The sequence below is a fragment of the Ursus arctos genome, unplaced genomic scaffold (genome assembly GCF_023065955.2).
Source record: "Ursus arctos isolate Adak ecotype North America unplaced genomic scaffold, UrsArc2.0 scaffold_17, whole genome shotgun sequence".
Taxonomy (NCBI): domain Eukaryota; kingdom Metazoa; phylum Chordata; class Mammalia; order Carnivora; family Ursidae; genus Ursus; species Ursus arctos.
The window spans coordinates 50,657,223-50,673,354 of NW_026622841.1; the positions used below are offsets into that span (position 1 = coordinate 50,657,223).

Here is a 16,132-nt window from a genome sequence, read left to right on the forward strand (position 1 = left end):
TGAATGAATTAATAAGTGAATACAAGACAAATCGTCATGAGAATCTGCTTGGAATTCCATATAGAGGTAAATATATAATAGATTTGAAATGATCTTTGAAATATGATTCGATATATATAATAATAGATTTTGAATAAAATCTATGCTAGTCTTCCCCTGAGTTGAGACAATTCTTAAATAAGAGAACTTTAAGTTTAAGCTCACATTGCCCCTAAGGTGACATAGCTCTAGAGGGCAGAATGAAGTCCTGGTCTTACCTTTTTCATGGCAAATAAGATAAACCTCAGGAAGACTGTAATTATTTGACATGAGACCTGAAATACACTTAAAAAATATTTTGACCCAGGATAGCAGGAATATTTTTCTTTAAGTAAATATAAGTGTATGTCGGTGATAACACTGCTATAATCTGGGTACAAAAGCAAGAATATGATGCTACCATGTTGACAAAACTATACTGCTATAAATTTAAGATGAATTTCACACCTCCTCAATACTCTATCTCAACTCAAAAACTTGTTGGTGACACAAAATTAACTTAATTTATCTGAGTACAAGAAGTGAAATTTTCAAGTGCCATCCAGAAGAAACAGTGTTTCCCAGAAACATACTATAATCACAGGGTGCAGTGTAGGTTGCATTGGCCAATCCTCAGCTGACTCAGCTCTTCCACTGCCAGCCATGTAACTTTCAGCAAGTCACTGAACCTTAACTTCCTTGTCCATAAATTGGTATACTAATACATCTCTAGGGCTGTATTGAGAACTTAGCAAGATAGTTTATATAAAGCATCTAGTTAGATTCTCAAAAAACAAGTGGTACTCAACAAAGGTTCATTTATCCCCCCATCTCCTTCTTAGATTGTTAATACTGTCAACACCATTATGAAGTGTTACTTTCAACACAGTAGTAGAATATAGGAGCTGGATCCATTTTAAAAAAGGAGAAAAGGAGAACTAGAAATAAAACCAAGAAGATAAATTTTTCTTTGCATTTTATTTTATTACAGTTTGTTTTGTAAACGATCATTTCTTGAGACTGGCCTTGAGGAGACAAAATGGTTTCATTTAGAAGAAAGAAGTCACTGAAAGTGAGAAGCCTCATTTCATGTGGTAGAGAGATGGAAAGGTATGCCATGTAAGTTAATGCTAAGTTAATGTGCTTTTTAAATATTTTTTTAAAAACAGAGTGGGAACAAAGCAGAAAATAAAATATTTTACTCCTCCAGCCTAGCCATCTCCTATGAAGAATGTCAGTGTATATTAAACTAGCTGTGAAGAGACTAAGCCTGGGTAAGCATACTTAGCAATATGTGCATATTTCAATGGAAAGTTCACTTAAAAAATCAGAGATATCAAAGATATCAAAGAAAAAGCTAAAAGCAGCGTATCATTTATCCCCTTACCTTCCTAACTGGAATCAGAGCAGTTATGACATTAGCTTCTGAAACAATTTCAAAAGGAACTATCAGAGAAGAATGGGAAGAAAAACACAGGGAAACAGAAGTAGGTCACCAACAATGACAACCACGTCATTGTCTCCTGAATTTCCTGATGGCATTTGCCCTGACAGGATGCCCTCATTTTGAGTATCACCTTAGCTCTGTGGGTAGTTCTCCGTTCAAAGGAAAATAAACAGGGAAGCCTCTGAAGGTTCCCATTAAATCTTAATTTGGTGTCTCAAACAGGTTTCAAGATTCCTCTAGATATTATAATCAATCAAAAAAAGCTTATATTTTTTAAAAAAAGAACACACACACGTTTACCTTATAAATACAAAAATTTGGCATTAACACAACTTGTAATTTCATGATTATTTTGTTTGAAGTTTGCCTCAAGATAACCAGTAATCTTTTTTACATTAAACAAATCAAGGCAAATAGGCAGGCATTCAAATTATGATGCCATTCTTTTAATTAGTCTATGTTATCTAAGATTTTTATCTTCCTAATGAATAATAATTAAAACCACACTAGCAACCACAATGGTTTCCCCCTGCTTAAATATAACATCTGATTTTTTTTTAGTTATCCAATATTTTATGGTTTTGAACTTTCCTTTCTACTCTAGTGACTATATATATTGTCCAATCACTAGCATCCAATGCTCTCCCTCTAATTTCAGTCAGTTACATAACTAGAACCAAGTTCCTGATCATTCTCTTTTGTCATGTAGCCATCCTAGGTGATGGCAGATTTTCACAATGAACATATCTCCCTCAGTGCAGAGTTCCAAGGTTCCTCAGACCTTTCTCAATCAGTACATACTTAAGCACTCAGTAAATGTCAGCTGCAATTATTATTCATTACCTGATAACATTTACTCTTCACTTTCTAATATGTAAAGCCAGGAAGAGAATGCATACTTACCGTCCTGAGAAAATGGGCACGACATAGTCACTCGGTAGATTTTCCTTCTCTTCCCCGGAGAGAAGGCTCTTCTTGGCTCTCTTTGCTTGGGGGCTCAACTTGGACGAATAATCTTCTAACATCAGACTGGAATCTGTAAGTCTGAAACAAAACCCCTAATATTAGGTAATAACCAAAAACTGCATTGAAAATATTAAAAAGGGCTTCTACCGGGAAGTTTTAACTTGGGGGAGATTTCACAGAATCCTAGGTTTCTAATGTTATATTATCTTTATCTTTAGAGCTAAAGTGGATGAGAAAGACCTCATATAATGCACTCTATATAGACACAAGAAAAAAATAGGTCTATGGTAATTTCATACCTTTGTCCATCGCCTGCCCATCGCCCCTCCGAAAGTTTCAAGGGAAAACAGCAGTGTTTTTGTAATAGTTCCAAATATCCTTTGCTGTTAAGTTAATGTTCAAAATTTAGGAAAGCTATAAAAATGTTTTTATCCAAATCTTTTCAGAGGATTGATAAAGTATAAAATGTTCTGGATAGGAGGCCCTTCTCCCTTCCCCACCAAATCATTTTGATGCAGGACTCCTAGGTTCAACTCTGAGGCTTTTATGTAGTGTAGACAGGCTCCTCTCTTAGACGAAACACTGAGTTCATCCAACAAGAGTTAATATATTTTGTGTGAACACATAGTGTTGAGTAATTCAGAGAGTTACAGGGGCGTGATAAAGAACCCCTTGGTCAGTTCTGTTGTACAAAAAAAATCCACCCATGCACATTGTGCAAATGTGCATTTGGAGGTAGACAGTGTTCTAAATAAACAACAGCAAAAAAATGTATTAGCATGGCAGGAAACATGAGAGCAGAGATTGAACCTAGAGAAAAGGATTGATAAAACCAGAAGTACAATCAATCTTAATCTGCGTAGTTCTCGAATGAAATGAAATGCATTGTCATTCAAATATATACAAGTGAGCATAAATTTCAGGAGCTCGTGGACTCTCTCAAATCAATCCATGGACTCGTGTTAAAAGCCCCTGGTCTACACTGTAATGAAAGATGTTCACAATAGGGAACTCTACCAGAACTCTGTACTATTCTTGCAATTTGAAATGATTCCAAAATAAAACAGTACCAAGAAGTCCCCTTGTCTAGAGAAAATTTGGGAAGAAAGTGAAGCATGGATGTGATGTGGCATGGGAAGAGCAAGCTGCCCAGCTGTAACAGAGAAAACTTCCAAACCATCAAACCTGACCATTTCTCAATCTTGAAGAAGCATTCGGAAAAGCAAAGAGATGACCTACATCAAAAGCAGAAGACAGGCCAAACATAAACATAGTGCAAAAGGAACACGTAATAATGCAAGTAAATCTGTCCTCTGCTAAACAAGTAGCACAGAACTGTAGGGCTTCTAGAAAGCACGGGGTGTGCAGTGGCTCTGGGCCTGGGGGTATAGGGTGGGCTACTGCCTTTGATCCCCAGAAGAGAGTGGTCAACTTCTTCCTCTCCCACTAACTAGCTCCTTCCTTAGGGTGAATATCTAGGTCCTAGTCTATGGTCAGCATTAAAACTAAAGGTTAGAACCTTGAATTCAAGCTTGAGGATTGGTTACCAGTTGGAAGGCTGACTGAAATTTGTTCCTGGCTGCCTGTTCCAGGTAGCAGCAAAACGACTGCAGTCTATAACCCCAGCAGATTACAAAGTACAGGCTGTGCTAATACAGGTCTAAGGTTAAAGTGGTATTTTTCTTCCCCTCTTTAATTCACTACCATGCAAAATACAATTAATTTTGGAGTTTAAGAGTTTCCTTTTTTTCTATTTATAGAATATTCACATTTTTTTTTTCGTTTTGCTCTCACTTTTCTGTTTTTGCTCTTTTTTCTCTACTTTCATTCTAGGATCTATAGTCATTCTCATGAGCTCATATTTTCAACATTTATTTACATTGAAACAGCTACGATTTGTCATTCTTTTTGTTGTGTTGTTGTTCCTTTTTTCTGTCATTTTCCCTTTAAGATGAATCTTTAAAATGATGCACTATTACATAGAATGTGCCAGAAGGTGATTATTCCATCCTCACAGGTAAATCACAGCGGCTGTTTTTAATATTGAGCTTTACGGTAAACTGATTCATAGCACTATCATCAGTTTCCATTTCATATGTTATTTGGAACAAAAAACTTCACAAAAACCATTATGATGTTTTATATTATATAGTATTATTTAGAAAATCCAAAGTATTTAGAAAAAAAATCTTTGCTATGCTCTTTACAGTTTCTTCAAGCTTTTGAATACTAACAACAAAAAAAAAAAATGCAGGGCACCCGGGTGGTGCAGTTGGTTAAGCAGCCAACTCTTGGGTTAGGCTCAGATCCTGATCTCACGGTTGTGAGATCAGGCCTGGGTTGAGCTCTGAGCTCTGAGCTCTGTGCGTGCTCAGCACAGAGTCGGCTTGGGATTCTCTCCCTTCCCCTCTGCTTCTCCCACTTGTGCTCTCTCTCTCTCTCTCAAGTAAATAAATAAACCTTAAAAAAAAAAAAGCATATAAGGAATTAGAGGTTAAAATACCATACCAACAGACTACTGAGCAATAACTCACTTATTGAAGATAGCAAACAAAACTAAATTAGAGAAACATAAATTTTAAGGAACTATATAATAATCAGTGTAACTAATTATTTGAAGAAAAAGCCATCAATTGTCTATTTTGTTATGATCCATGAACACTGAAATCTAACATCATACTCTATCGAATTCTAAAGTTGAATATTGTTTTTAGAGGAGAATGTTTTAAGAAGAATATGTAAAATTTAAATTTTTTTGAATTTATATCAAAGGGTGAAATAAGCGAAATACGTCAGTCAGAGAAAGACATACACCATGTGATTTCATGCATCTGTGGAATTTAAGAAACAAAGCAGATAAACATAGGGGAAGGGAAGAAAAAATAAAATAAGATAAAAACAGAGAGGGAGACAAATCATAAAAAACTCTTAACTCTAGGAAACAAACTGAGTGTTGCTGGAGGGGAGGTGGGTGGGGAAGATGGAGTAACTGGGTGATGGGCATTAAGGAGGACACTTGATGGAATGAGCACTGGGTGTTATACGCGACTGATGAATCACTAAATTCTACCCCTGAAACTAATATGTCAACTAACTTGAATTTAAATAAAATTTTTAAAAGGATGAAATAAGGTTTTGCTAACCTCTTGGGTTTTTAGTTATATCTAAATTTTGAAAATAATCCTCCATTTTATAAGTCAGTTTCTGAGTAGACACTGAACTTGATATGCATGGATCTTTTTGGGTCTTTTAACTATTAAAACTACAATTAATGTTCTTTATGTACTGAGCTTAAATGTTGAAGTTTTCCTGAAGCTTTCTGATTTCAGTTTATGAAGGCAATGAAATTAAGCAATAGTTAAGGATTGATTTATGTGTGCATTCATGCACTTGCACATCTGTCACTGTGTCTAAGTACTAATTTTTGCACTCTGCTACTAACTGGGGTATGCCCTCTGCCTAAATTTTTGCCTAAATTTAACAGAACCTAAAGAAATGTCATGGTGTGTATGGCACCATCACATCTACAACCAGCAGCACCACAGAGAAGGGATGCAGCCAATATTCTCTGGAAATATTCCAGGAACTCAGAAACAGACTTACACCTTCATCCAATTCAAAAACTGAACAACAACAACAAAAGGTAACCTTCTGTTCTTTCAACTTCATAATTATACTTGACAGGAAAATAAAGAACAAAACCACTTATAAAATCCCAGAACTGGAAGACAGCTCAAGGATATTTATAACAAGCTCTTCATTTTATAGAGTCGGAAGACATAAGCGTGCCTTTGTAACTTGCCCGTATTCACACAGCAAGCTGTAGCTGAAGTAGGGACTAGCACCCATGTAGGTCAGTGTTCTTACCACTATACCAGTGGTCTCTGACTTTTGTGACTGAGTACTCCTAATCCAAATATATTGTGGGCATGCCACCTATATATGTTTGTTTATTTATATGCTCTATGCATATACTGCTATATAAATAGTCACACTTTATGAAACATTCAGTCAATAGAAACATTTTAAAGACCAAATTTGAGGGGCGCCTGGGTAGCTCAGTCGTTAAGCATCTCCTTCGGCTCAGGGCGTGATGGGATCGAGCCCCGCATCGGGCTCTTCCACTGGGAGCCTGCTTCTTCCTCTCCCACTCTCCCTGCTTGTGTTCCCCCTCTCATTGGCTGTCCCTCTCTCAGTCAAATAAATAAATAAAATCTTAAAAAAAAAATAGAGACCAAATTTGATTTAAAAAAAGATAGTAGTGCCAATATTTCTTCCTATATTTCCACAGTTTGCCTTTCTGGACACCCCACTTTGGAGACCGTAATAGCGTATCACACTGCCTGTAACGACTCCCATGGTGATTTGTTATTCCTGAATTTATTCACAGGTTATGAAATCATCACAGATCAATTGAAAATATAGCATTAAGAAACTCATTAAATTTTACATGAAATAAAATGCTAGTTCCCTAAAATTATACTTGTAATCATTGCATAACTTGGGGGAAATTGTCCTAGTTTACCAGGATGAGCAACTTTATTCATACTTACATTAAGTAGGGATCTGCTTATTGGCTATATCACTTTCTGAAAATGTGATAACCTATTGGCATGTTTCAGAAAATTGATGGGCTGTAGGCATTGTCTTTTGCCGATACTGCTCCCAAACCCAGCATCACCCATCCCTATATGCTCAGGCTATAGTGCATCATTGCTTTCTCTATCTATCTCACTGCCTACGACTACTTAGAGAGACGGAGAGTTTCAGTTGTCTTTGTATCTGCACTGTGTCCAGTGCCCAATGGTGTTCAATAAATGTTTACTGAATAAAGTGAAATCATTCATCCTCCTGTCATCACACCCTAGCCCAGTGATTCTCAACCTTGGCTTCACACCGGCATCTGCTAAGGAGTTATTAAAAATGATTAATGTAGAGGTGGGACTTCTAGTATGATGGAGTGAGTACTTCAGCAGTTACTCTCCCCAAAAAGCAATGATAAAACAGGATACAAGTGTCAAAACCAACCCATTCAGGACTCTGGAAATCAACCAAAGGCATACACTACATCGAGAAGAAGTTATTCATAAAAAACCCACTGAACTTTAGGTATGAACAATGGAAGTCTATGTGGCACTCTGCCTAGCCTTCTCCCCTCCCCTTCCCCGACCCCCGCTCAGTTTATAAGGTATTTCTATCAAAGCAGAAAAAGGCACGACAATCAGAATGTTCACTGCCAGAGGGGGCTGACTTGATTTGGAGCGGAACGTTTGAAAATCCCACATCCAGCAGCGCTGTGAGAAACACTAGCAATCTAAGTGGTAAACAAACCAGGGAAGACCAGCAATTCAGTTAGCCTCAGGTTCCAACCACAGTTGGGAAAAGCAGCAGACTGGCAGATCAGCCAGCAATTTAATAGGAAGATCTGGGAAACAAGACCACCAGGGGAAGCCTTCAAAAGTTCTCCCAGTGCCTGCATAGGAAAAATTGGAGAGGACTCAAGTTTTCCATACATCATTGGCTGACTAATCCTGTATTCATGTACAGAGGACAGACAAGAGAGTCTAGAGGTAAGCAAAGCCAGAATGTATATATTTAAAACTTATCTGAACTTTAAATGTCCTCCCTAACGTACATACAGATTTACTGCCAGAGAGTGAAAGCTTTTGTTTGAGTACAATATCTCACCATTCATTGACTGGTCATTAATCTATGCAAACACAAAGTGATCCTTATGAATTCAGGCTTAAAAATGAGAACAATAATTTAAAAAACAAATTGAGTAGAGACATCAGCAGTCACACAGTTTACATGCAGTTTACACACACACAGTAAACAGATTCTATAAATGCATTTAGACAAGTTATTAAAACCAAAACACAATGACCGCACATTTAAGGGAAAATTCAGAATCCAGAATTGCTACTATATATTATCTAACATGCACAACTTTAACAATAACAAAAGTTATGGAACATGCCAAGAAACAGGAAAATGTAATCCACACCAATAGAAAAAAAGCATTAAATAAAAACTGTCTCTGGGTGCACCCTGATGTTGGATTTAACAGACTTCAAAGCAGCAATTATAAATATGTTCAAAGACTAATAAAGGAAACCATGTTTAAAGAATTAAAATATTATGACAATGACTCAAAAAAAGAGAGAATGTCAAAAAGACATAGAAATTACAAAATAGGGGGGCACCTGTGTGGCTCAGTTGCTCAGGTCATGATCTCAGGGTTATGAGATTGAGCCCCACGTTGGGCTTTGCACTCAGCAGTGAGTCTGCCTGAGATTCTTTTCCTCTGACCCTCCCCCACCCATGCTCTCTCTCTCAAATAAATAAATATTTTTTAAAAAAGATTTAATTAATTTATTTATTTGAGAGACAGAGAGAGCACAAGCAGGGGGAGCCGGCAGAGGGAGAGGGAGAAGCCTGACATGGCACTCGATCCCAGGACTCTGGTATCATGATCTGAGCCAAAGGCAGATGCTTTACCAACTGAGCCACCCAGGTGCCCCTAAATAAATAAATCTTTAAAAAAAAAAAAAAGAAAGAAAGAAATTCTCAAATGGGATCAAATGAACATTGTGGAATTTGAAAGTATAATAACTTAAATGAAAAAATTATTAAAGGGACTCAACAACAGATTTTAGATAGAAGAATAAAGAATCAGTGAACTTGAAGATAAAAATTATCCAATCTAAAAAACAAAAAGATGGGACGCCTGGGTGGTTCAGTCAGTTAAGCATCTGCCTTCAGCTCAGGTCATGATCCCAGGGTCCTGGGATCAAGTCCCACACTGGGCTCCTTGCTCAGCAGGGAGCCTGCTTCTCCCTTTGCCTGCCACACCCTCTGCTTGTGCTCTCTCTCTGATAGATAGACAGATAGATAGATAGCTAAATAAATAAATAAATATCTTTAAAAATAAAAATAGAAAAATAAAAACAGAAAGATAAAGGAATGAAGAAAACTTTAAAAACCTTCAGAGATATGTGGGATAATATTAAACATACCAACTTATGAATAACAGTAATATTGAAAAGAGGATAAAGAGTAGGAAAATATATTCAAAGAAATAATGGCCTAACGTTCCCCAAATTTGATGAAAACTATTACTCTATGGATCCAAGATGCTCAACAAACCCAAGTAAGATACACACAAAGAGATACACACCTAGATGAAGCCAGAGAGAAATCTTGGAAGTAGGAAGAGTAAAATGGTTAATCACATACAAGAGAAAAATATATTAATGGTTGACTTTTCGTCAGAAACAATACATCCCAGAAGGCACTGATATGACATATTTAAGTTCTGAAAAAAATTTAGTAGAAAATTCTATATCCAGAAAAACAAAAGCAAAAATAAACTACTGGGACTATACCAAAATAAAAAGCTTTTGCATTGTAAAGGAAACCATCAACAGAACAAAAAGGCAACCTATTGAATGGGAGAAGATATTTGCAAGTAATATATCTGATAAGGGGTTAATATCTAAAATATGTAAAGAACTTACAAAACTCAACATAAAAAAATCTGATTAAAAAATGGGCAGAGGACTTGAATAGACATTTTTCCAAATAAGCATACAGATGGCCAAAAAACACATGAAAAGATACTCAACATCATTAATCGTCAGGGAAGTGCAAATCAAAACTACAATGAGATTATTGCCTTATACCTGTCAGAATGGCTAGAATCAAAAAGACAAGAAATAACAAGTACTGATGAGGATGTAGAAAAAAAGAATCTTTGTACATTATTGATAGGAATGTAAGCTGGTACAGCCACTGTGGAAAACAGTATGGAGACACCTTGAAAAATTAAAAATAGAAATATCATATGACCTAGTAATTCCACTTTTGGGTATTTAACCCTAATAAAATGAAAACACTAATTCAAAAAGATATATGCACCCCTATGTTTACTGGAGTATTATTTACAATAGCCAAGATATGGAAGCAACCCAAGTGTCCACTGATAGATGAATGGATAAAAAACATGTCATATATATATTCCATTCCACTATATATATATATTATATATGTGTATGATATATATATTATATTCCTTTATATATATATAAACATATATAATGGAATATTACTCAGTGATAAAAAAGGATAAGATCTTGCCATTACAACATGGATACACCAAGAAGACATTATACTAAGTGAAATAAGTCAGACAAAGACAAATACCATTTGATTTCACTTTATGTGCAATCTAAAAAACAAAACAAACAAACAAAAAGAAGAAATAGACCTATAAACATAAAGAACAATCTGATGGCTGCCGGAGGCAAGGGGGGTGGGAGGATGGGCAAAATGGGTCAAGGGGAGTGGAAGATACAGTCTTCCCATTATGGATGAATAAGTCATGGAAATGAAAGTTATAGCATAGGGAATATAATTAATGGTGCTGTAACACTGTCATGTGGTAACAAATGGTAGCTACACTTGTGGTGAGCAGGACATAATGTATAGACTTGTTGAATCACTATGTTGTACACCTGAAACTAATGTAGCATTCAATAAAAAATTTGGTATCCAATAAAACTATCACTCAAAACGGAAGGCGAAGTAAAGACATTCCCAGACAAAAACTGAGAGAAAATTACTAGGTTAGACCTGCCTTACAAGAATTGCTAAAGCAAATCCCTCAAGTTTAAAGGAAATAACAGGAAATTCAGACAGTAATCTGAATCCACAAAAAAATGAAGAGCACCACAAAGTAAATAATTGGGTAAATATATATTTCTACTCTCTTAAATATATATATATATATATAGTCAAGTCTCTTAAATATATATACATTTATATATATTTAATATGTATATTTCTAGACTCTTAAATTCTTTGAAAGATATATGATTGCATAAAACTATAGTTAACACAGTGCATTATTGGGTTTATAATATATATATATATAATTGTAATATATATGACAATAGTACAAAAGGCAGGGGAGGAAATGAAGCTATATTGGAACACAGTTTCTATTTCTACCAGTAATAAATTAGTATAAATGAGGAGTAGAATGAGATAAGTTAATATGTGTATTGTAATTCCTAAAGCAATCTCTTTAAAAAGAAAACAAAAAATATAGGTAAGAAACGAAGAAATTAAACGGTACATTAAAATACCTATTTAACACAAAACAGGGCAATAAAGGAGGAACAAATTAACAAAGGATATGAGATATACCAAAAAACTCACAAAAGTACCAAATATAAGTCCAGCCATCTTGGTAATTTTATTAAATGTGAAGAGACTAAAAACTCCAAGGAACAGCAGAGATTGTCAGAATGGATTTTTAAAAATCAAATTGTATGCTGCTAAGAAAGCCACACCATAAATTCAAAGACACATAGGGGTACCTGGCTGGCTTAGTTGGTGAAGCATGTGACTCTTGATCTTGGGATTATGAGTTTAAGCCCTACCTTGGTTGTAGAGATTACTTAAAAATCATAGCTTAAAAAAAAATTCAAGGGGCGGCTGGGTGGCACAGCGGTTAAGTGTCTGCCTTCGGCTCAGGGCATGATCCCGGCGTTATGGGATCGAGCCCCACATCAGGCTCTTCTGCTATGAGCCTGCTTCTTCCTCTCCCACTCCCCCTGCTTGTGTTCCCTCTCTCGCTGGCTGTCTCTATCTCTGTCGAATAAATAAAATCTTAAAAAAAAAAAAACAAAAAACAAAAACAAAAAAAATTCAAAGACACACATGTGTAAAGGACAAGAATGAAAAAGATATACCATGCAAATGATAACCATAAGGAGCCAGAGTGGCTATACTAATATAAAAAAAAATACACTTTAAACCAAAATATTACTAGGGACAGAGAGAAACATTTCATAATGGTAAGAGGGTCAATTCCTCAGAAAAGCATGACAATTACAACACCTACTCACAGAGTCCTAAAATATGTGAAGCAAAAAGTGACATAATTGAAAGAAAAAGCAGAAAATTGAAAATGACTGGAAACTTCAATACTCTAGTCCCAATAACTGATAGAATTAGACAAAAATCAGCAAGGATGTAGGTGTCTTAAATAACACTATCAATCAATTCGACCTAACAGATCTTTCTAGAATACCTTTCCTAATGGCAACAAAGTACATATTCTTTTCAACATTCTCCAGGACAGTTCATATGCTACCTCACAAAACAATCTCAATCAATTTAAATGGATTTAAATCATACAAAATGTATTATCTGACAGCAGAAGAGCTAAATAAGAATATATAGCAGAAAGGAATTTAGAAAATCCTCAAGTATCAGGAAACTAACAACATACTTCTAAATAACTCACTGGTGAGAAAACAAATCACGATGGATTAAGAGGATGTAATGAACTACATGAAAACAACAAAAAACACAACATATCAAAATATATGGGATACAGCAAAGCAGTGGCTAGAGGAAAGTTTATAGATTTAAATGTCTATCTTAGAAAAGAAGAAAGGTCTCAAATTAATAACTTAAGCACTGTTAGAAGTTAGAAAAAAGATTAAATTAAACATGAAGCAAAGAGAAGGGAGATATAATAAAGATTAGAGAAGAAATCAGTGAAATAGAAAAAAAGAACAACAAATAAAATCCATGAAACAAAAGTTGGTTCACTGAAAAGATCAAGAAAATTGACAAACCTTTCATTAGACTAACCATGAAAAATGAAAGAAGACACAAATTACCAAAGTCAAAAATGAAAGAGGAAACATCACTACCAACCCTAAAGAAATTACGTGGCTCACAAGTACATATGGTAGATGCATTTATATCAAGAAATTCAATCACTTAGGTGAAATAGAAAAATTCCTTCAAAGACTCAAGTTACCAAAACTAGCTTGAGAAGAAATTAAAACTCTGGACAGACCAATAATAAATTAAAAAGTTGAATTAGTAATTTAAAATCTTTGCACTAATGGCTTCACTGATGCATTCCATCAAACATTTAAAGAAAAAATAATACCAATTGCTTCCTAATTTCTTCCAAAACAGAAAGGGAAACACTTCCCAACTTATTCTGTAAGGCCAGTATCACCTGATATCAAAGCCAAACAAAGACATTATAATAAAAGAAAAATACAGACCAATATCCCCCATGAACATAGATGCAGAAATTCTTCACACAATATTAGCAAACTGAATCCAGCAAAATATAAAATATAAAACTAAGTGGAATTTATATACCAGGAAAGCAAGGTCGATTTACCATTTGAAAATCAGTAAGTGTAATATGCCATATTAATAGAATAAAGAAAAAACCACACTATCATCTCAATAGATAATAGTATTTGACAAAATTCAGCACTCCTTCATGTTAAAAACTCTCAGTAAAACAGGAATAGAAGGGAACTTCCTCAATGCGATAAAATCTATGAAAAATCTATGAAAAATCCATAGCTAGTATCAGATTTAAGAGTGAAAAAAATAAATGCTTTCCTCCTGAGATTGGGAATAAGGGTATGATATTTGCTCTTGTACTTCTATCCAACATTATATCAGAGTTTCCAGCCAGGGCAGTTAAAAAAAAACAAACAAAAACTGAAAGGAAGAAGTCTGTGTTTAGTTGTTGATGATAGAATCCTATAGGTAGAAAATCCTAAGAAATAAAAATACACACAAAAATGCTAGTACTAATAAATTAGTTCAGGAAGGTTACAGGATACAAAATCAAAACACAAAAATTAATTATATTTCTATGTACTAACAACATACATGCAAAAATACAATTAAGACAACTACATTCACAATAGTGCCAAAAATAGAAAATATTTAGGAATAACTTTGACAAAGAATTATAAAACTTGTATTTGAAAAATGACAAAACATTATTATGATAATGGTGAAAAAAGATCTGAATAAATAAACATTCCATGTTCATGGACTGAAAGACTTGACACTGTTAAAATGGCACATTTTTCAAAATTGTTCTGCAGTTTCAAAATGATTCTTATCAAAATCCCAGCAGATATTTTTCTTTGTAGAAATTGACAAGGTGATCTTAAAACTTCTATAGAAAAATGAAGGAACACATAGGCAAAAGATTTTTTGTAAAAGAGGGACTAAGTTTGAAGACATATTCACCAATTTCAAAACTTTTTCTAAGCAACAGTAATTAAACCCATGTGATACTGGTGTAAGGACAGGCATATAGATCAGTGCAACAGAATTGAGAGAAACAAACCTTTCTATTTATGATCAATTAATTTTTGATAAAGGTGCTAAGGAATTAAAGGGGAAAAGAAAGTCTTTTCAACAAATGATGCTGGAACAATTGTATATCCATATGTGAAAGGATGAATTTAGAACTTCACTCAATATCACACAGATACTTTAATTAAAAATGGATCAAATTTCTATACGTAAAAGCTAAAATTATAAAACTCTGAGAAGATAAGAGAGGGGCGCCTGAATGGCCCAGTTGGTTAAGCGTCTGCCTTCAGCTCAGGTCCCGATCTCAGGGCCCTGGGATCAAGCCCTGTGTTGGTGCTCCCTGCTTAGTGGGGAGTCTGCTTCTCCCTCTCCCTCCCCCTGCTTGTACACTCTCTCTCTCAAATAAATAATAAATAAAATCTTAAAAAAAAAGATAAGAGAAACTCTATGATATAAAGTTAGCCAAAGAATTCTTAGATATAACACCAAAAGCATGATTCAAAAAGAAACAACTGATGAACTGAACTTCATCAAAATTGGAAAGTTTTGGCCTTTGAAAGACACTGTTAAGAGAATGAAAAGAATGAGAGAAAATATATAAAATATTTAAATAACTCTGATAGGGGGCGCCTGAGTGGCTCAGTCATTAAGTGTCTGCCTTCGGCTCAGCGCGTGATCCCAGCGTTCTGGGATTGAGCCCCACATCAGGCTCCTCTGCTAGGAGCCTGCTTCTTCCTCTCCCACTCCCCCTGCTTGTGTTCTTTCTCTCACTGGCTGTCTGTCTCTGTCAAATAAATAATAAATAAAATCTTTTAAAATTTTTAAAAATAAATAAATAAATAACTCTGATAACTCAATAATAAGCAGAAAAAATCCAACTAAAAGATAAGCAAAAGATTTGAACTGGCATTTCACCAAAGAAGATATACAAATGGTTAATGAGAATATAAAAAGATGGTCAATATCATTAGTCATTAAGTAAGTGCAAATTAAAACCATAATGAGACCCCACTACATATCCACAAGAATGGCTATAATAAATAAGACAGAAAATAACTAATGTGGATAAACTGGAATCCTCATACATTGCTACAGGAATGTAAACAGTAAAGTCACTTTGGAAAAAAACAGCTGAATGGTTTCTCATAAAGTAAAACATAAGCTTAGCATACAATCCAGCTGATATTTTAGAAGGTACAGGAGAAAGGTTAACTCAAAAATAGCCTTCAAACTGTGTTGTATGTTACAGTAGCACTGAAATTTTCACAGGTTTATTAACTTTCTTTAATCATTTGGTTTATTCAACAGTTTCTAGAAATAGATTTATTTGGATTCTACTGTGTGCAAAATACTGTGTCTGACTACAGTGGGAGGGAGATACGAAGATAAATTAAAGACCCTAGCTTTCTGGGAGCTTTACAATTTAGTAGGGGAATAAATGCTACCAGGCCTGAACTGTTGTATAATGTTAATCAAGGAAGAAAGCACAGAAGGACAGAAGGCAGGCAGGCAAACAAGCAGAAAGACTAGTGTCAACAA

The 16,132-nt window shown here is 35.0% G+C and overlaps 1 protein-coding gene across 5 annotated transcripts in view; it reads right to left on the reverse strand.

Moving 5' to 3' along the window:
- The window catches only part of MYOM1 (myomesin 1), a 155,147-nt gene that overhangs the window by 103,408 nt on the left and 35,607 nt on the right, over window positions 1-16,132 (reverse strand). For all 5 annotated transcript variants that reach the window (XM_026496035.3, XM_057313258.1, XM_057313257.1 and 2 more), the window contains one exon: window positions 2,369-2,509. In XM_026496035.3, coding sequence (XP_026351820.2) covers window positions 2,369-2,509 — 141 coding nt within the window. The remainder of the gene's footprint in view (window positions 1-2,368; window positions 2,510-16,132) is intronic.